This window comes from Pongo pygmaeus, chromosome 1 (genome assembly GCF_028885625.2).
Source record: "Pongo pygmaeus isolate AG05252 chromosome 1, NHGRI_mPonPyg2-v2.0_pri, whole genome shotgun sequence".
NCBI lineage: Eukaryota > Metazoa > Chordata > Mammalia > Primates > Hominidae > Pongo > Pongo pygmaeus.
The window spans coordinates 19,655,079-19,677,674 of NC_072373.2; the positions used below are offsets into that span (position 1 = coordinate 19,655,079).

A 22,596-nucleotide genomic window follows, 5' to 3' on the forward strand; every position below is an offset into this window, starting at 1 on the left:
ATGGTGGGAGAGAAGCTGAGCACCACTCCTGTATTTCCAGTCGGCCCAGAACTACGGTCACAGGGTCTTCTCTGACACCCTGAGTTGAGTTATGGTCCCAGAGCATCTGAGCTGACACCCTGACCTACCGCTTAGCACATCAGACAGTACAGGGCTGATACACGCTATGCAATTTCAAAATACTGCAATATAAAATCGAAATTCATGCAATTTTTTTTTGTTTTTTATTTTTTTTTGGAGACAGAGTCTTGCTCTATCGCCCAGGCTGGAGTGCAATGGCGCGATCTCAGCTCACTGCAACCTCCGCCTCCCGGGCTCAAGCAATTCTCCTGCCTCAGCCTCCCGAGTAGCTTGGATTACAGGAGTCCACCATCACGCCCGGCTAATTTTTGTATTTTTATTAGAGACAGGGCACCATGTTGGCCAGGCTGGGCTTGAACTCCTGACCTCAGGTAATCCATCCGCCTCAGCCTCCCAAAGTGCTGGGATTACAGCCATGAGCCACCGCACCCGGCCAGCAATTTTTAAAATAATGAAAGTCTCCCTCAAATTAGAAATTCAACAAGAATCAACTTCAAAGCTGAAAAATGAATTGTACACATAATATATGCTATTGCCATATGGCAGTTAAGTGTTTCCCTAGTAAACAAACACACCCTTGCCAAGGTGAGGCTGGAACAGTGAGTGACAGGACCTTATCCCTTTTATAAAATGAGATTGCTCTATACCTGCCTGTTCCTTTTCATCTCCCTACTGAACTATAAGCTCCTTAAGGGCAGGAATGGGGTTGTAAGTCATTTTTATATCCCCTTTATATGATATACATGCTCAGTAAACATTTCCTAAATCTGATTTTTTTTTTTTCCCAGAAAAGGAACTATTTCAATAAGGAGATGCCTGATTCATCCACTGTTTTGGATAAGATAAAATGTGACCATTTGAAATTTAAAAATATATACATTTTGAGTATCCATTTGATATCATTTCTCTTATTTAAACACAACTGAGTAGTTTTATTTTCAGTAACATATGTGGCCAGCAGCCACACCTCATGATAAATACATTTGAAACTGTATCTGATGTTACTCCAAATTACCTTTGTCCTTCTGCCGCCCTTCACGCATAACTGAAAACACCAATCTATTGAAAGAGTTCAAGAAAGAAGGGATGGCTTTCACCATTACCTGTAATGACAGATAACAGAATGTAAAAGTACATACATGATTATTTACGTTTTTCTACTTTAAAGGAGCTCATACTTATTTCATTAGCCTTGTCTATCGGGACACTCAAACCAGCTGTGTGTGCCCAGGGGTAGCCACATCCTTTCGCCTGGACATGCTGGTGTCACTGCTCACCCATCTTGTATTAGACTCTTTGACCCTTGTTTTAACTATCTAGGGTAGAGAACCCACACTGCGTAACTTCAGGAGGTCTATGAGGCAATCCTGGTTTGGAATTTGCTGAGTCTGTACCTTTTACTCTAAGCTGGTGCTAATCCATTCTGGAAATGGGTAGAAATAAACAATAATAGGAACAATACTAATTAATATATTCAAGTATCATTGGTACAAAAAAAAAAGATTACGTTAAAGCAAATGCACTTAAAATGGGGACCAAAACCTCTCAATTAATAGTGGTGAAAAGGTCTGCTTGAAAACTTCATCTCGAAAAATGAGATTTCAGCCGGGCACAGCAGCTCCCACCTATAATCCCAGCACTTTGGGAGGCCTAGGCAGGCGGATCATCTGAGGTCAGGAGTTGGAGACCAGCCTGGCCAACATGGTAAAACCCTGTTTCTACTAAAAATACAAAACTTAGCCAGGCATGGTGCCGGGTGCCTGTAATTCCACCTACTCGGGAGGCCAAGGCACAAAAATTGCTTGAACCCAGGAGACAGAGGTTACAGTGAGCTGAGATCGCACCACTGCACTCCAGCCTGGGCGACAGAGTGAGACTCCATCTCAAAAAAAAAAAGAAAAGAAAGAAAATGAGATTTTGATGACAAAACATGCCTCTTTTATACTCAATCATCTTTAGGTCTGAATCACAACCACACACTGTCCAGCAGAGCACCACCAGCCACATATGACTACTTATATTTAAATTAATTAGAATTAAATAAAATTAAATATTCAGTTCCTAGTCATACTGACCACATTTCAAGTGGTCAAGACAGCTGTGGCCAGTGGTTACCATGCTGGACGATGGAGACACAGCACACACTCACCACTGCTGACCACTGCTGGACAGTGCTGCACCACGTGTGAGAGTGAACAAGAGTAAGTCAAGTGTTGGGATTATTCTCTTTGGCATAATCTGTCCAACAAAATTTTTGATAGCATAATACCACATTCTTCATGTCAAATTACTGACTTTTTGCAGCATATTCAGAAAGAAGTCATTTTTGCAAAAGTATTCCTGCATTTCATCCGTTCCCCAAGGACCCTCTCTTAATCCTTTGCTATCATACTGATGAAAAGCACACAAATCCTTTTGGAACTATCTGGGTTCACACTCTGGCTCCTTATGATCTTGAACAAATCATCTAGCTTTTCTTTGTATGTGTGCACCTCAGTTTCCTCATCTGCAAAATGAGGATGACAGGTTATGATGAGGATTGAACAAGCTAAGCCATGTAAAGTGCTTGGAACAGCACTAGCTGCTGATCATTCTGCTGGGTATGCTGGCTGTGCTGACTTCTTACTATACCCTTTAGATGCACCTAAGAGGATTCTGGCTGCGTGTTTACATCAATGTGGGCCTACCATGCACACTGTTGATGCTGTGATCATCCATCAGATTCCCTACACAACCCCAACAGATGAGAGTGAGCTATGATTAATTCACATCATTCTTTACTATAATACCATGTCATTATCCTTGTCAATTTTCTCCATTCGTTAAATGATCTAATTCCACTAAATGGTCATTTGCTAATGGTTTTGCAGAAGAATCAAGCTGCTTTCTAGTATTACTTTCATCAACTTCATGAAATCCTGCACCTGTAATTTCAGTTTGTAATTTATCTGCATTGCATTTATATTGTACAGTCACATACAAATCTAACACCAGCAGAGAGATTTTAAAACAAAGATGCTGACAAGATAAATAGGGCCAAAGGCAATTGTTAATGGGGGAAGGCTTTAGAGTTAGAACCAATGTCATGAGTGTTTAGCTTACCAGAGAATACTTTTCTTAAAAACTGCATTGCTGGCAGATCTCTATCCTTAGGATATCAAAACACTTAAAAATATCTGAATGTGCATGAATACATGATACACAGCCATGCACTACAAAACAGTACTCTGGTCAAAGGCATACTGTATAAACAACAGTGGTCCTATAAGATTATAAAATTGTATTTTTAATGGAACTTTTCTCTGTTTAAATGCACAAATACTTACCATTGTGTTACAACTGTCTACAGGATTCAGTAGAGTCACGTGCTGTATAGGTTTGTAGGTTTCTAGCCTAGATATACCCCATAGCCTAGGTGTGCAGTACGCTGTACCATCTGGGTTTGTGAAAGTATTATACGATCTATGGTGTTTGCACAACAAAAATGCCTAACGACACATTTCTCAGAACATGTATCTGTCATTAAGCGATGTATTAACTGTCATATCTGTGAGTTCCTACACATACAGTCAGCCACACACACAGTGGTGGCACCATGAAAAGAACACTCGTCAAAGATAACAAGTCTTGAGTCTAAGGTTTAGACTCAGCTAAGTGACATTGGTCAAATTATTTGGTGGCACTGAGCCTCAGTTTATTCATCAATAAAATGGGATTACTGTCCCCTTTGCAGGCTTGCTATAGGGGTGGAACATATCAAATGTTCAATAAATGTTAGCTGGATTGTATTTCTCCTGTGGGACATTTATCCCTAGTTTCAGTTTAACTTAAAAAAGAGCATACTATAAAACTGGAACTCAGAATGCCTCACTCCCTATATCCATTTGAATTATAAGCCCAGCAAGAGATCTATGCAAGTGGGTGGCTTATTTAAATACATGGTGAGCAAAACAGAGTAATTTCTAATGAGCTTCCTTAAATAGTATAGATTACGTATGCCTTATCCTAAAGCTTTGGGACCAGAAGTGTTTCAGATTTCAGATTTTGGAATATTTGCATATATATAATGAGATATCCTGGAGATGGGACCCATCTAAATATAATTTAAAAGTTCATTCATGTTTCACTTTATATGTTTATACACACAGCTGAAGGTAATTTTATACAATAATTTTAAATAATTTTGTGCATGAAACAAAGTTTTGACTGTGTTTTGACTGCGACCAGTCACATGAGGTCAGGAGTGGGATTTTCCACTTGTAGCATGATGTCAGCACTCTAGAAGTTTCGAGTTTTGGAGCATTTTGGATTAGAAGTGTTCAACTTGTAGTATACAAACACTATTCATAACACCAGATCCAATGAAGAAAAACTCGCTCGCAAAGCCCAGTATGAAGGTCTAGCATTTTTATGCTTGAGAAACCACTTGGCTCTGAAATTTATTGGAAGAGAAAGTTTGCCTAGCCAATCATTATTTGTATTATTATCCTGCAACAGTAAAGTTTTGCTGCCACTTTTCTATAGACTTCAAGTACCCTGCTCGCAGAGGAAAAGCTGCCTGCCGCTCCCACCCTCCTTCTCACCTTAGGGTGACACTGCAGGATTGAGAAGAGCACGTTGTGCAGCCTCGGGAAGATGCTTCCATACTCCGGTGGCTTCAGATGGTCCAAAGGGACAGTGAGAAGGATGCTGAAGGCCAGGCTGACGTGGTGGGGGTTGCTAATGGCCTCCTCCCCCTGCCGCAGCAGTGCAGCCAGGACGTCTAAGACAGGCCCGACCACCGTGAGGGACACAGGCTGCTCCTGACAAGCTTCTTGGTTTAGGAGCTAAAGGGCAAGATGAGATAGAGGAAAAATGAAAGTAATTCCCCAAGGAAATAACACAAACACTGCAGCACTGAGTGACTGAGGTAGAAATGTCTGTGCTCCAAAATGAATTGATGTGGTCAGTGGGCAGTTAAATACTATTTGCTAAACTTCTTACAAATCAACTCTAGTGAAAGATATTCAATTAATGATATAGAAAATAAAGAGAACAGACCCAAGAGGAAGGATAGCTCAAAGTCTTACCTAACTAACCTGGGACAGCTCACCTGTGACCCTCCTTCTCAGATACACAGCAGCCCTGGTGAGGCCTTCTGGGTACTGTCTCTCACAATGCTCACTGTTCTGCTGGGTATTCTGGCTGTGCGGACCCCTGCTACACCCTTTGGGTGGACATAAGTGGATTCTAGCCTGGTGTTCTTATCAGTGAGGGCCTACTACACACATCATCAACACTGTCCCCGCCCGTCAGCGTGGGTCGCCTCCCTATACAGCCCACGTGCCTTTCCTGATGCTCACCCCACATACTCGGTGACGATGACCCCTGCCATCCACCAACACGAATGCTCAGGAAAATGACAAAGCAGCCAAATTGGAAACAAGAGAGAATATTAAGTCTGTTTTTTAGACCCTTTTGCCCCAGGAACGTGCTAACCCAGGGCAATTGTCTCAGGTAGCAACAGCTAGAATTAGGGCAGAGGATGATGGTAAAATAGATACTGCTCCTTCGCACCTAAGTGTAAGAATACCCAGGTCGGGGTTTTTAGAGGGCAGGAGGCAGTCCCAATCTGAACCAGACTGTTCTAGTGAAACAAACAGCCTAGCAACAACTGGACACAAATTTTAACACTTGAGTAAGATTGTTAACAAAATAAACTCCTATCTGCAACATTATTATCCCATCCTATAAAGCATTTTATTCTCACTGTATCATAGGCCTTAAACACACAGACACACACACACACACACACACACAACTCCTACAAATAAATGAGTGCATTAAACTAACCACAACATCTTGTGGAGACAAAGAAAGCCCCAGAATTCCTTCTTTTATCATCTGATTAAATAGGCATCTACAAGCTGGCTGCAGTGGCATGCACCTATAATCCTGGTGACTTGAGAGGCTGAGGCAGAAAGATCACTTGAGGCCAGGAGTTTGAGGCTGCAGAACACTATGTTTGCAACTGCAAATAGCCACTTCACCTTAGCCTGGACCACACAGTGAGACTCCATTTCTAAAAAAATAATAAAACATAAAATTTTAAAAATTAAGCAGGCCTCCACGATAGCCTCCCTTTATCACTACATCCCTCTTTTTTCTGCCTGTCTGATGCTTCCCAATGCTACTAAATGTTCCTTGATACCACCTCCCTTCCACTGCTCCAACCGTTGATACCAATGTGTTCAGGCAGGACACACAAGCTCAGCATCCTGCTCACCGCCGCCCTTAGGAAGCAGCCCACACACACGTTCTGCATAAAGCAACAGGACAGCAGACCCCAAAAGGCTGACTTCTGTCTTTACAGGAAGAGGGAGGGGAGGAGCTGGAGGACACATCTCCAGAGGGTACTCACTGTTAAAGCCGTGACTATCTGGGGACACGCACGCCACAACAGACTTGCTTTCTCTCCACTGAGTGGGCAGTTCAGTAGCAGCCTCAGCAATGTAACAGCTGACACAACAGCCTGGGGCAAAAGAGAAAAAACTTAGCAGCAGAGAGAGCGTGTTCTTTCTTAAGAACTCTGCCTGGGGAAGAAGCCTGCTCCCTGGGGCTTCGGCGTTGGAGTGGATTGAGACCCCTGGTGTCAGGGGAGGTGGACAAGGCCTGCTGGGGGTTAAGTCCTGGGAGGGACACCCTTCACGTCAGCATGCAGACAGGAAGGAAGTAAAGAAGATGAGCAGAGCTGGGGCAAAGTCAGGGTCTTTCAGCAGCATTTCACTAAATCAAGCACGTAAAGGGGCCAGGACAGTGAACTGCACAAGGGTCACACACTGTGACCTAATTATGGAGAGCCTGTGTTGTCAAGGCTCCGTCCACGCAGAGGACACTGGCTGTTACTTCACTGAGCAACGATGCATGCTTACAGATAGGAGCGGCTGGAGGAAAATGTGAAAACAATCGGATAAGGTGCTGTGGTCACGGGTGCTACATGCTGACATGAGGGCAGTATGGCCCAATCGGGTCACATGTTTCAAAATATATGGTGGGAGAGGTCTTAAGCAAAGAATGAGCAGAATTTAACTTTTTTTTTTTTTTAGACTGAGTCTCGCTCTGTCACCCAGGCTTGGAGTGCAATGGCATGATCTCTGCTCACTGCAACCTCCACCTCCTGGGCTCAAGCGATTCTCCTGCCTCAGCCTCCCAAGTGGCTGGGATTACAGGCACCCACCACCACGCCCAGCTAATTTTTGTATTTTTAGCAGGGACGGGGTTTCACTATGTTGGCCAGGTGGCTTCGAACTCCTGACCTCATATAATCCACCCACCTCGGCCTCCCAAAGTGCTGGGATTACAGGCGTGAGCCACCGCACCCGGCCAGAATTTAACTTTTATACATATCAGTATTGTGAATATGTAATACTTAGTATTTTACATAATAAGACCACACATTTGTAATTTGAAAAACTTCCCCTTTGAAAAATAAGGTTTTAAACCATGAGACATGGGCAGAGCCCTACCTTTACGGGGTGCCTATATGAACAAACAGACCCAGTGCCAGGCATTTCACACTGTCAGTGAGTTTCTACTTCAGCCTCACACCATCCTTTTCTCCCCGAATGCTGTGCAGCCCCCCCCATAACCCTAGCCAAAGTCCTGGCTTCTGCCTTTCACTCTCTTCCCTTCCCTGCTCCCTCTGACTAGGCACACCCCAAAGCCCCATCTCTACTCCCACTCTGCTGCCCACCTACAGGCTATCTCCCCACCAGGGCCTGCCCCCTGGCACCACTTCTCCCTGTCCATCTTCTCACTCTTGCACATCCCCTGCTCCTGGCAGCCCAACACGCTGCCTGCACGGTGCACGCCTCCCTTCCCCTCACCTCTGCTCCCTAACCAAGTCCCCCGCATTCTTCAGTGCACGGCTGGAGTCTCACTTCCTCCGGGAAGTCTCCTAACCAACTGGTCCAAACAGAAATTTGGGTTTGTTTCCTCTCCTGCCCAAATCAGTACCCAATATCAGTGTGCTGTATATGACCAGGAGTCAATAAGCCATTCATGAGGCAGAATATGCCTAGACCAGAGACCTTGGCTGGACTCTCCGCCCCACCAACCATTGGCTCTGTGGCCTGTGGCCTTCTTCCTTGCGTAAGAGACGTCTGACCAGTCCAGTGCCCACAGGCATTCAGAGAAACAAATCCCAGCATGTGAGCTCTGTGCAAAGGCACTCAGCAAATGCAACACCATGCAGGCTGTATTAGTGACTTCTGTCAGAACTGAAGGGGGCAGGCTAACCTAGGTGCTTCTCAAATGCTGGCATGAGGGCAGTATGGCCCAATCAGGCCACATGTTGCAAGAAGTATGGTGTGAGAGGTCTTCAGCAAAGAATGAGCAGAATTTAACTTTTTTATGTATCAGTTTTGTGAATGTGTAACACTTAGTATTTGACGTAATAAGACAACACACTTGTAATTTGAAAAACTTCCCATTTGAAAACTAAGGCCTCCCTACGCCGCAGCCTGGGCTGTCCCACAGGCCAGGGCTCCCTCTCACAGCCTCCCCCTTTGCCTAGAGTCTCTACCAGTTAGAATTTGTTTAGTTTTAAGGGTGACACCACATCTCAAATCAGTTTTCCCTTTTGAGCCGATGTGGTTTCTGAGCCTGCCACACAAGGAGGGAGAGGCCACCCACCTGCACATCTGCTTTCCACATGTTACTGACATCCAGTCCCTGGAGAATACACTGCATCACCAGCCTCAAGTCCTCTGTCGTCCCAACCTCTAACATTTGGGTGAACAGGGCTCCCAACTGAGGCTCAATATCCTGAGTGACCTGAACAGGAATTTCAGGATCTGTGTGGGAAAGAAACCAAAACTATTAAGATGTGACAGACAGGTGAAATAAACTACCAAATAGCCACAGGATGAAACTGCGCACAGCTGTGGCCGCCATAAAAAATCACCAAGTTAGGGGCATGGTGATACAAGCACTGGTGGAAAAAGCAGGTACACGTATTTACTGTGATGCCACGCTCTCATATACACAGCTGCACCTGTGCAATGTGTGTACACACACAAACAAAGAAGACGACAGCCATGCTTAGGAGGTAAACTCCGAACCACAGAAGACAGTGATTATTGCTTTGTGCCGTTGACCCTTGAACAATGTTTGAACTGCATGGATCCACTTATACATGGGTTTTCTTCTGCCTCTGGCACCCCTGAGACAGCAAGACCAATCCCTCCTCTTCCCCCTCCTCAACCTACTCAGTGTGAAGATGAAGAGGGTGAAGACCTTGATGATAATCTACTTCACTTAATGAATGGCAAATACATTTTCCCTTCCTTGTTATTTTCTTAATAACATCTTCTTTTCTCTAGCTTACTTGATTGTAAGAATATAATACATAAATACATACACAAAATACATGGTAATCGACTGTTTATGTTATCAGTAAGGCTTTGGTCAACAGTAGGCTATCAGTAGTTTAGTTTCTAGAGAGTCAAAAGTAACACAAGATTTTTTTAATAGAATTGTATCAGAAGGATATACACGGAATTTTTTACTGTGCTGGGGGTTGGTGCCTTAACCCCTATGTTGTTCAAGGGTCAACTGTATTTTATTTCTCTATTTTCTTTGTGTTTCTTTATAAAATAGGTAGGGCTGCAAGAGTGGTATTTTAAACAGACGGGAAAGTCAGAAAGACTAAGAGAGCTCCACTTTTCAGGCCTGGATGACTGTCAGGAAGTCACCCAGCTGTTTCCCATCATCCCCAGTGTCCTTGGGCCCACGGTTTCACAATAACGCCCAAAGCCAGGGCACTCAAGGCCCTTTATCATCTGGCCCCAGGTCATCTTTCCAGCCAGCGCTTCAGCCCCATCTGCCTATTCCACATTGCCAGAATACCTTCCTGCTTTCCTGTCTTTGCTTACTATTTACAGCACTGGGGGAAAGGGGACTTTAGAGAGGTAAAGACCTAGGTCCAAGTCTCCCACAAGCTGTAAAACCCTGGACCCATGATCTCTCTGAGCCTCAACTCCCTCATCAGTGAAGTGGGCATCACAGCACCAACTCCTGTGGCTGGCAAATAAAAAAGGCCACAGAGCTCACAACACAGTGCCCTCACACGAAAGGCTCCCATTTCCACCTGCCCTAGCCACCCTTCAAGGGCCACTCACACGTGGCCTGTATGTGGCCTCTCCACCGAGTCCCATCGCTCTGGTTCGCCTTATGGCGTCTCCCCCACCTTTACCCTGTGATTTGTGCGAATGTCTGTTTATTTAATTACATAGGCCAAAATCAACACCTCACTCATCTCCAGAGCAGGATACAGCCTCAAACATACAAGCATTTTAATTGTTTTTTTTATGTTTCTGGAGACAGGGTCTCACTCCATCACCCAGGCTGGAGTGCAGTGGCACAATCATGGCTCACTGCAGCCTCGACCTCTTGGGCTCAAGGGGTCGTCTCGCCTCAGCCTTCAGAGTAGCTGGGACCACAGGTGCATGCTACCCACACCGGCTTTTTGTAGAGATGGGGTTTTGCTTTTTCGCCCAGGTTGGTCTCAAACTCCTGGCCTCAAGTGATCTCTTGGCTCAGCCTCCCTAAGTGCAGGATTACAGATGCCAGCCACTACTCCCAGCCAAGAAGCATTTTTAGAAGTGTTGGTTTCTGTAACTGAATTCAGGTCCTCTGTTCTATCAGAAGGCATTCTTTACAAAAGCCCACCTCTGAGCCACCCTTAAGGACACAGGGAGAACTCCATGGCTGGGGCACCTGTACGGCCCCTCTTCACACTCCTTCTCCCTGCCCAAAGCCTTGGGCCACTCCTCACTTGGCATTTCTTCCAGAGCACTCACAACTCTGGCACTTCCCTGAACAGTGTCTAACAGCTCAGGTGGAAGAGGCCTGGACACAGCAACACCCCAGGCCCATGAGCTGAGGGCACAGTGTGGCAGGCTGGCCTTGCCCAACCCTGACCATGCTGTGACCGAGGGGCTCTGTCCCTGGGGAAATAAGGTACCAGAAGTCCAGGGACATATAGTTAAGACTTAAAGACTGCCTCAACTTGGCCAGGCACGGTGGCTCATGCCTGTAATCCCAGCACTTTGGGAGGCCGAGGCAGGTGGACCACTTAAGGTCAGGAGTTCGAGACCAGCCTAGCCAACACTGTAAAACCCCATCTCTACTAAAAATACAGGAATTAGCCGGGCATGGTGGTGCATGCCTGTAATCCCAGCTACTCAGGAGGCCGAGGCAAGAGAATCGCTCAAAGCCGGGAGGCGGAGGTTGCAGTGAGCCGACACCGCGCCACTGTACTCCAGCCTAGGTGACAGAATGAGACTCTGTCTCAAAAAAAAAAGAGAGATTGCCTCAACTCAGCAGGGTTGAAGAGGAAAAGGAGGACACAATATTCTGTTTAACTAAGGGGCACAGGGCAGAGCTTCAGACCACCAGCTGCTGTTTCTTGGGCCAGTCACTTAGAGCACTGTAATTAGGATTAATAAAAGACTCGATTTTAGCCCCCACTAAGAAGGTGAACACCATTCGCTAAAAGAGACCCTGACACAATAAGGCAGAACAATGTAATATCAAAGCCTTTCAGTTAATCTACAATCCAGCCAGAGACAGGTTACTGAAAGGGAGACAACAGCAGCGTGATTTGGCCCATGGCACTTCAGTTCTGGCACTGGCACAGGCAGACCAGATGGCTTTACTTTCTGCGAGAACCCATTTAACCCTCACGTACTGAAAGGCACGCCCGTGGCCCCACCCGTCACAGCTTCTCCACCCAGAAACACAGAGTTAACGTGTGCGTGACGTTAACGAGGGTCAGATTTGGCTGACTTCCAAACATCACCTCAAAAGACTGACCTGACCCCAGCCCTTTCATTACCACCAAAACAAAAAAGAAAAGACCCCTCACAATTGTGGTGTGTGCCGTCTTGAAACAGAAGAAATCTCTTCCATTAACTGTTTGTTTGGGAGGAGTAAAAGTGTATTTTATTTGTATACCCTAATAAAGGTAACAAATCTTACTAATCCTTCACTATAGAGGAAAACCTCAACAAACTCTAAATGGGCCTCCAAAAACATTATAATCTATCCCCTGCTTATGGCATATTTAATTAAATCATAGAAAAGTATTTTGACTTATTCTTATTAAAATGCAACATGAAAGTGGTACAAAATAAGAAAATAGCAACAATCACAACATGTTAATGCAATAATACAATGCATGTTAATACATGCATGTTAATACAATAATTATTTTAATTTTTGGATGCGTTTCTAGCCTTTGTCTGCACGCATATCTTATATCGTTGTAATTGTGGCATATTTAACATTTCATACTGTACTTTTTTTGCTTAATAATATTTTCTATATATTTCTAGCCCTTGTCTTCATAATAGTTTTCATAATTATATTTTTAATGGCTGCATAGTAACCCATTAACCTTTTATCAAGGGGGCTGTAAAGGTTGACTCTGTGCAGGAAGACATGAGCTCTCTTGCTTTGAGGCTGTGTATGAGGTCCTAGTTTGCTGCCTGGAAGGCTGCCTTCAGACTAAAACACTTTGATGACATTGAAGGTTAGCCTTGGTCCAGTGAGCACCTGCACCTGGCAGCACCCTAATACGGTGGGGGGACAGGGGTGAACTAAGGAAGGCACAGTCCTATCCTCAAGAAACTGTAAGAGGCTCTTTGGAAATTAAGTGATTTGGCTGGACGTGGTGGCTCACGCCTGTAATCCCAGTACTTTGGGAGGCTGAGGTGGGCGGATAACGAGGTCAGGATATCGAGACCATCCTGGCTAACACGGTGAAACCCTGTCTTTACTAAAAAATACAAAAAAATTAGCCGGGCGTGGTGGTGGGTGACAGTAGTCCCAGTTACTTGGGAGGCTGAGGCAGGAGAATGGTGTGAACCTGGGAAGCGGAGCTTGCAGTGAGCTGAGATTGTACCACTGCACTCCATCCTGGGAGACAGAGTGAGACTCCATCTCAAAAAAAAAAAAGAAATTGATTTGTACTTTTTAATTTTATTTATTTATTTTTTTTATGAGACAGGATCTCACTGTGTCACCCAGCCTGGAGTGCAATGGCAGGATCAAGATTCACTGCAGCACCAACCTCCCTGGGCTCAGGTGATCCTCCCACTTCAACCTCCTGAGTAGCTGGGACTACAGACGCATGCCACCATGCCTGGCCAATTTTTGTATTTTTTGTAGAGATGGGGTTTTGCCATGTTGCCTGGACTCAAGCAATCTGCCCCCTCAGCCTCCCAAAGTGCTGGGATTACTGGTGTGAGCTGCCACGCCTGGCTCTGATTAGTACTTTTTTACAGTTGGCAGATTTTCGTATCTTTTTGAAGTCAATTTATGGCACTGAAAGTCTGATACGTAAGAGCCTACTAAGGATGCAGGTATCTGTGTATCTCATTGCAGACAGGACAAGTTAAAGGCTAAAAAGCTGAAGAGGAGCAGATTTCAAAACTATAAACGTACACAGAACAACCTCCAAAATAACTGAGCAACTGAGGTGCAGAGTAACATACAGAGGAGGCTGCTGTTTGCACAGAAAGTAAAGAAACAGTTGTAGCGGTAATTGCTTATGTATGCCTAGAATGTAAATAGAGGGCATGAAGTCGTGGGTGCTGGGCCTAGAAGGGAGGTCTTCCCACTGTCCACATGTGGTACTTTTTTTTTTTTTTTTTTGAGACAGACTCTCACTCTCTCGCCCAGGCTAGAGTGCAGTGACGCAATCTCGGCTCACCGCAAGCTCTGCCTCCCGGGTTCACGCCATTCTCCTGCCTCAGCCTCCCGAGTAGCTGGGACTACAGGCGCCTGCCACCACGCCCAGCTAATTTTTTGCATTTTTACTAGAAATGGGGTTTCTCCGTGTTAGCCAGGATGGTCTTGATCTCCTGGCCTCGTGATCCACCCACCTTGGCCTCCCAAAGTGCTGGGATTACAGGCGTGAGCCACCGCACCCCGCCTCACATGTGGTACCTTTTAAACACATCACGTGTTCACTTATTCCCAGTTCCAAAAAGGGGAGCAGTGGAAACTAGACCTCTATAACACAGAATTAGCTCAAGAGAAAATATCTTACCTGCAAGAACTCTTCTCACAGAATGAAACATGGAGGTAAACATGGAGTCCTTTTTGGGATGCAGTTCTGGGGCCAAAAATAACAGAGTCAAAAACTGCAAGGCTGCCCGAAAAGACTGATCATGTCCCACGAGAGCTGGCAACTCCAACAGTATCTGAGAGTAAACACCCTGGTAGAGGGCAGCGTGGGAGAGTAGCGTCCTGTCGCTTCCTTGGGAAATGTCGGCCCCTCCATCCCCGCAGTGCTGACCCAGGTCGGCTTCCAAGAGTGTGCTGATGGATGAGATGAGGACCGAGGGAAGGCGCCAGCCCTGGGCCCCCGGCACTGAGCAGAGCTGCAGCACAGCTCCTGTCTGCAGCACAACCTGCTGCAGCAGCTCAGACAGTGCTGCTGGGGCCTCTTGGCCCAGCTTCTGCTCTTTGAGGAAAGGTCCCAGGACATGGCACAACCTGGTTAAAGACACCAGAAGGAAATGCCTGCCCTGGGGGTTCTGATTTTCTAATTGTTTGCTTGAAGCTACCTCCATGTATGGTTTGGAACTAGAGAGGAAGGCGGTGATTTTTCTAAAATTGAGCACCAAGCTCAGCTTCATTTGGATGAGCATCTGCATTAGCTCCTCTAAGAATGTCCCTATCACTTGGAGGAATTCCAGCCAAGCGGGATCATCCATCTCAATAAGGAACCTACTACTAGCTCTGAACAATGAGGTCAGTACAATCTCAAAAATATCACTACCATACATGATCTTGAACACAGAGCGAGCACTTTTCCCCCTTTGCAAGTAACCAAGAAGCTGGTAGCAAGTCGTCAAGAACTTGAGAGCCAGTGAGGAGGAACAAGAGCATCCTAGTTTGCTGACGGCCATGGACAGTAACAGAAGAAAATAATGCACATGATAGGGTGGCAAGAGGCTGTCCAGCTGTAAGGCAGAAATCACTTCCAAAAGTCCCAGGATGCTTTCCAACTGCTCTCCCTCCAGCTGGATAGGGAAGTCACTCTTGACCAGGGACAGTAAGTTCTTGGCAATTTCTCCTCTAGGTTCTATACCTTCGGGTCCAGCTTTTGCAAATCTGTTTTCCCAATGACCCACAACCATGTGGTCCTTTTCAAAAAGCCAAGGAAGCTGCTGACTGACAAGACCTGAGTCACGCTGGGCACCAGAACACAGAATGCTGGAGCAACTTGTGGTTACGCACATTAAGAAAGCAGAATGAAGGGACTGCATCTCTGGAAAGAGAGGGCTATGAAGAAAGGCTTTGGATATTTTTTCCAGTGTGATGTATGCCTCTTCATCTATTGAGCCTTCCTGGGCTTTGCCCATTGGTAAAGTTCTCAGCAGGACACTGGCCAGGTATCCCACATCATCTGGACACAGATAGGATACTAAAATTGTGAGATTTGACACAATCAAGTGCCAGTGTGCTACAGGGTATGTGAGTCCACTCACTGTCCCGACTTGGCCATCCCAGGAAGCCGTCGTTCTCTGATTCAAGCTTTTTCTGCCAGAACCAATAATAAAGGCAGCATCGCACCTCAAACTTTGGATGGCTCCTTCAGACCGGAAACTAGTTTGCATTAAAGTCCTTTTCATTTTCTGCAGGTACAGCTGTTCTAAGCAGTATCTACCAAGAGAGCTGAACTGAGCTGTAAACTTCTCTATCTTCTTCCAATGCTGTGTTTTTACACCTGGGAGCAACGAAGGGAGGTTCGAGATCTCCAGAGCAACACCTATAAGGGGCCCAGACATAGAGTGATACTGGCTACAGTTCAAACTGAACATAGCATCCACCTGGGCCCAAGTGTAAGAGAGCAGGAGTGCAGAGTCACTGACCTTCTGCAGCCACAGCTCTGGCTCTGGGCCTGGGGGGTCCAGGAGAAGGGCCAGCAGGGGCTGCACGAGCTCCCTCAGCATCCTCTCCATCATGCACTGTGTCCGTCTGACAATGGGCAGGGGCGTGCTGCTGTCCAGGCTCCTCATGTTGAACATGATGCAGTGCAGCAGCGAGCTCAGTGACAGTGACTTCAGGGCCATGTCGGCATCACTCTGCAAATAGGGCAAGACTAAAGACTGGAACTTCTCCAGCACAAGGGACCACGTGTCCAGGATCTGACTCGGAGGCAGCTCCAGGAAGCATGCAGAGAGTATCGTCGAGAGGCCCGAGGCCAGCACAGGCTGCCTCAGTGCCTCAGCAGCTGGACGACAGATCACCCCCAAAACCTCTTCAAACAACCGTGGCACTTGTCGGAGTTTGGCATAAGTCTGGAAGACAGTATGAATAAGCGCCTCCTGGGCTTTTTTGGTTCGAAACTCTGTCACTTCTGCATCGATCCACGCTGAAGCCAGCAGGTCATCCAGGTCTGGCTCCAAAATCAAATGATTCAGAGATATCAAAGTCTTCAGACAGCGGAACCAGGCTGGTATCGGTGCTTGTGTATGGTTTATCAGCAGCTCAGCCACATGGCGGTAAAAGCGGAACTGAGCCTCTTCATGCCGAATTCTGTCGGCAGCGATGTTGTAGATATTGTTGTTGGCCACTGAGTTTAGTAGCTGTTCCACAACCAAAAGCTCTGTGGTCCAATCTGATGTGGACAGGGCTTTGCTTTGCTCCTCCTGCAGGTGTGAAATCTTCAAGCAGCCAAACAGCCTGGGGAGAACCTGGAAGCAGAGAAGCTGGTTTCCCTCCTTGAAGTAAGAATCTAGAAAGAGCTTATACAGCAAGGCCACTGAGTTGGCCACAACAGAGGTATGAAGGGATGCTGCACAGTAGCCAGCATCGACCAGCCTGGTGAGCACGGTGTCCATGGGAGCCAGAAGGTTCTTCATGGCTCCCGTCTTCACATCCCCTTGCTGCTGGTCCAAGAGTTCCTCCTTGTAGGATGACAGCAGCTCAGGCTGAAAAATCCCTCCTCGGAACACAGCCTCAATCTGACTCCTGATGTCCCGGCTCAGCACCTGCCTCAGCTGGCCCTGTCCACCCTGTGTCCATGTGCCCCCGGAGAGTAAGTGCCTCAGGACCAGGCACGGCTGGAGCAGGTGAGCAGTCACATCCCCAAAGGCACGTCTTGGGTTGACCTGCTGCTGCAGGATCAAGAGATAATGGCCAAGGGCCAGGTGAATGACCTCAAACAACTGGGCTACCATGGCTCCTTCGGGCTGCCTGCAGGCCAACCAGCAAAGCTGGCTCAGCAAGGCCACCATCAGTTCCTGTTTGGCCGTGTAGATGACAGCCAGGGCAGGTGTCGACAGGATGCCCTGGCAGCATCGAAGGACAGCACAGATGTTTCTTTGGGATCCCGAAACAGAGAACTCAGCTACTCTCTCATTTATGATCTGAACATTAAGAAAGAAAGAAAATTCATTACTGACCTTAAACCCACACATACACTAGAAAGTATTAAAAAAGCAACAACAAACTCACCCCTTTCCCTCATCTTGGTAAGAAAGAAATGCCCAGATTACCATATTTCAATGAACCTGACATAAGCTTAGTGCATCAAAATAAGGCAAAGCACCTGTTTCAATTCCTCCACATGTCCATCTTCTACCAATGCCAATCTAGAAAAGGATCCGTGCCTTTGTAAATTTGCTGTCCCTTTTTTTAAAGCTGGGTTTTAAAGGGCTTAAATGCCAAATGTCACTTTCCCTTAGATCGTAAACCTGCAATTGAGCTTAGATGTTACCAGGCAGAGGGAAAGTAGCACTTAAATTATGATCTTGTGGTCCAAAATACATGTTTCTAGGCCAGGCACAGTGGCTCACACCTGTAATCCCAGCACTTTGAGAAGCCGAGGTAGGCAGATCACTTGAGGTCAGGAGTTTGAGAACAGCCTGGCCAACATGGTGAAACCCGACTCCACTAAAAATGAAAAAATTAACCGGGCGTGGTGGCGGGCAGCTGTAATCCCAGCTACTTGGGAGGCTGAGGCAGGAGAACTGCTTGAACCTGGGAGGCAGAGGTTGCAGTGAGCTGGGATCGAGCCACTGCACTCCAGCCTGGGTGACAGAGCAAGACTCTGTCTGAAAAAAGAAAAAAAAAATGCATGTTTATAGTCAATTATACTTTTTCTATTAAAAACAGCCAAAGCAAAAGGCACTCTTTTAAAAAGGAAAGCAGCTGGGCATGGTGGCTCATGCCTGTAATCCCAACACTTTGGGAGGCTGAGTTGGGGGCAGATCACTTGAGGCCAGGCGTTCGAGACCAGCCTGGTCAACATGGTGAAACACCATCTCTACTAAAAATATAAAAATTAGCCGAGCATGGTGGTGCACACCTGTAGTCCCAGCTACTCAGGAGGCTGAGGCACAAGAATCACTTGAACCCAGGAGGCAGAGGTTCCAGGGAGCCAAGATCACACCACTGCACGCCAACCTGGGTGACGGAGACTCTATCTCAAAAAAATTTTTTAAAAAGAAAAGCAAATGTTATGTTGCTACTGCTTATTATATAGCAAATCTATTGTCTACTGCTCTCAAAATTCCAAAATTCACAAACACCAGAAATTATGAGAACCAGGCAGATTCTATAATTCAGTCACAGGTTAAGTGACTTGCTCCCAGCCTTAGGGAATCTGAGAACCAAACCTATCCCAGGTGCTAAGTTATCAGTGCCCTAATGAGATAGGTATTATTATTTCTATTCAAGTAATTGCTGGCCATGGACTTTTAAAGTTACTCTGGAAAAGCTGTAACAAAGATGACAAATCCTTAAATGTCAATGCACTATTACGGTGATCTCCAAATTTTTGATTATACAACTCATCAATTTTTCCTGCATTTATACTCAATAAGTGTAATTTATAAATTATGCACATATGCCACAGCAATAACATTTTATATAATTATGAAGCATACATAAAAATAAAAATTAAGTAAAAATAATAATTTTTAAACAAGGAGACATTCCAAGATTTGCTTCCCATATTCCAAAAGATCATTTGAAATAAGCCACTTTGGTGACCACTGGTTTATTATTGTAAAGTGACCCAGTTTGGAACGTAATCTCAAGAACCGTTAAGCCCTATGTGCCATCAGGAAGCTCAACCTTCGTTCCTCTCCGTTACTAGCCTCCCATGGTTTTCTCTCAGCCTGCACACTCATGAGGGTGAGGCAGTGTTATGGCTTCACAGCCCAGGCTTGACACTCAGGCAGGGTGAGGTTCAAATCCCAGCTGTGCCACTAACTGGTCATGTGACTTCAGGAAAGTTAAACTTCTTTGAGCCTGGCACACATTAAGTGCTCACTAGTAGTAGTTTTTATTGTACCTAGCTATTCTCATGGTATTTAAACACACTCAGTTTTGACAATGAAGTTCCCACTTCTGATCTGAGACTTCAAAATCACTTTCAGTCAAAAACTGAGGAGGCCCCGGGTTGCCGGCCAAGCCACTAGTGGCACCTGTGGCTCGAAGGCCGTAGTTGAAAAGAAAAAAAAAAACCTTTGAGGAAATTCCTGTCCGGATTTTGGCCTTTGATCTCCCTCCAGACCAAAAGAAAGGTGAAGAAGAAGAAAAACAAATCAGAGAAGCATAATTTGCTAGCTACCTTTTCCAATTAAAGGTAACCAATGACCTGTTTATGAAATCGTTCCAAGCTTTTTTTGAATATTAAATAACAAAATGCTTAGATCATATGATACACATTCAATAGTTACTATTATAATTCCAATAATATTACACCCTTCTCTCCTACCTTAATATTTCCTATATCTTCATACAATTGACACTAAAACAAGTTTCCAGCATTAACAAGAAATCAGTGGAGATGCATGCAACACATACAGAAGAGTGAATTACCTTGACTAGGGAAATCTGAAGATTAATGGTCTTTCCATTCTTGAGGAGATTCTGCAATTTTCTGCTATGTAAAATGTTATCTATATAGATCCAAAGCCTTTCAACAATATCTTCCTTCAGTTCAAGTTTTTTCTTATAAAATGCAACCAATGATTGTCTTGCCCAATCAAGTAACACCTGAATTTGAAGGAAACATACACTGAAAATAAATGTATTTGCTGAAAGATGTTAGACATTATAGGGACATTACAAGTATAACCAAATCCAATTGCCACAGGGGCAGCGGGGGAGAACCTCTCTTTCAAAACTTACCTTTGGTAATATTACGTAGGTGTTCTGGTATTTTAAAACGTTTATTAAAGGATAAGAACGGGAAAACAACAAATTTGTCTTCAGCTAGGGCAAATTAAAAGTTTCAGGTGAAACCAACACGTCTTACCCCGTTTTCTGAGGTTATACAGGCATACCTCATTTTATTGTGCCTTGCAGATACAGATATTGCATTTACAAATTGGAGGTTTATGGCAACCCTGAGCCAAGCAAGTCTATCAGATCCTTTATTCCAACAGCAAGTGTTTGCTTCATGTCTCTGCCACATTTTGGTAATTCTCCCAGTATTTCCAACTTTTTCATTCTTATATTTGTTATGGTGCTCTGTGACCAGTGATCATTGATGTTACTATTCTAATTGTTTTGGGGCGCCATGAACTGTGTCCTTCTAAGTCAACAAGCCTAATCAATAAATGTTCTATGCATCCTGACTGCTCCACCAAAATGCTATTACCCTGATGGGCTATTTTCCCCTCTCTCCTTCTCCTCTGGCTTTCCTATTCCTTGAGACACAATAATATTGCAATTAGGCCAGTTAACCCTACAATGGCCTCCAGGTGTTCAAGTGGCAGGAATAGCTGCATGCGTCTTTAAATCCAAAGCTAAAAATAATTAAGCTTAGCAAGGAAGGCAGGCTGAAAGGTGAGATAGACCAAAACCAAGCCTCTTGAGCCAATTAGCCAAATTATGAATGCAAAGGAAAAGTTCTTGAAGGAAATTAAAAGTGTTACTCCAGTGAACACCAAATGATAGAGAGTGAAACCGCCTATTGCTGATATGGAGAAAGTTTTAGTGGTCTGGATAGAAGATCAAACCAACCACAACATTCCCGTAAGCCAAAGCTTAATCCAGAGCAAGGCCCTAACTCTCTTCAATTCTATGAAGGCCGAGAGAAGTAAGGAAGCTGCGGAAGAAAAGCTAGAAGCTAGCAGAGGTTGGTTCATGAAGTTTAGGGAAAGAAGCCATCTTCATAACATAAAAGTTCCAGGTGAAGTTATCTAGAAGGTCTAGCTAAAATCACTGATGAAGTTGGCTAAACTAAACAACAGATTTTCAGAGTAGAAGAAACAGCCTTCTATTGGAAGATGCCATTCAGGACTTTCTTTTTATCTTGCTTTTTTTTTTTTTTTTGAGACGGAGTTTCGCTCTTGTCGCCCAGGCTGGAGTGGAATGGCGCGATCTCGGCTCACTGCAACCTCCGCCTCCCAGGTTTAAGCGATTCTCCTGCCTCAGCCTCCTGAGTAGCTGGGATTACAGGTGCCTGCCGCCATGCCCAGCTAATTTTTTTTGTATTTTTAGTAGAGATGGGGTTTCGCCATGTTGGCTAGACTGGTCTCGGACTCCTGGCCTCAGGTGATCCACCCGCCTTGGCCTCCCAAAGTGCTGGGATTACAGGCGTGAGCCACTGTGCCCCGGCCACCATCTAGGATGTTCATAGCTAGAGAAGTCCATGCCTGGCTTCAAAGCTTCAAAGGACAGGCTGACTCTCTTATTAAGGTCTAATGCAGCTGGTAACTTTGACGCCAGTGCTCATTTACCATCCCCAAAATCGTAGGGCTCTTAAGAATTATGCTAAATCTACTCTGCTTGTGCTCTGTCAATGGAAAAACAAAGCCTGAATGACAGCATATCCGTTTACAGCATGGTTTACTGAAGATTTTAAGCCCATGTCGAGACTGATCGGAACAAAAAGACTCCTATCAGAAGATTACCGCTCTTGCATGACCAAGAGCTCTGATGGAGATGTACAAGGAGATGAATGTTGTTTTCATGACTGTTAACACAACCTCCATTCTGCAACCCATGGATCAAGGAGTACTTTTGACTTTCAAGTCTTATTATTTAAGAAACACATTTCCTAATGCATAGGTGCCATAGTGATTTCTCTGACGGATGTGGAGAAAGTCAAACTGAAGATCTTCTGGAAAGAATCACCACTCTAGATGCCAGTAAAAATATTCATGAATCATGGGAAGAGGTCAAAATATCAACATTAACAGGAGTTTGAAAGAAGCTGATTCCAATCCTCATGGATGACTTTGAAGGGCTCAAGACTGAAGTGGAGGAAGCAACTGCATATATAATGGAAATAGCCAGCGAACTAGAATTAGAAGTGAAGCCTGAAGATGGGACTAATAAAACTTGAATGGATAAGTTGTTTCTTAGAGATGAGCAAAGAAAGTGGTTTCTTGAGATAGAATCTACTCTTGGTGAAGATGCTGTGAACACTGCTGAAATGACAACAAAGGATTGAGAATAGAACTTAAACTTAGTTGATAAAGCAGTGGCAGGTTTTGA

The 22,596-nt window shown here is 45.1% G+C and overlaps 1 protein-coding gene across 2 annotated transcripts in view; it reads right to left on the bottom strand.

The window, feature by feature from the left end:
* The window catches only part of URB2 (URB2 ribosome biogenesis homolog), a 34,544-nt gene that overhangs the window by 8,359 nt on the left and 3,589 nt on the right, over nt 1-22,596 (bottom strand). The window contains exons 3-8 of one of the 2 annotated variants that reach the window (XM_054448006.2): nt 19,969-20,145; nt 14,177-17,507; nt 8,755-8,915; nt 6,482-6,592; nt 4,665-4,907; nt 1,097-1,184 (exon numbers count right to left, since the gene is read on the bottom strand). In XM_054448006.2, coding sequence (XP_054303981.1) covers nt 1,097-1,184; nt 4,665-4,907; nt 6,482-6,592; nt 8,755-8,915; nt 14,177-17,507; nt 19,969-20,145 — 4,111 coding nt within the window. Of the gene's footprint in view, nt 1-1,096; nt 1,185-4,664; nt 4,908-5,940; nt 6,143-6,481; nt 6,593-8,754; nt 8,916-14,176; nt 17,508-19,968; nt 20,146-22,596 lie in introns of those variants that run through there. The other variant, XM_063671293.1, reaches the window with a different exon arrangement.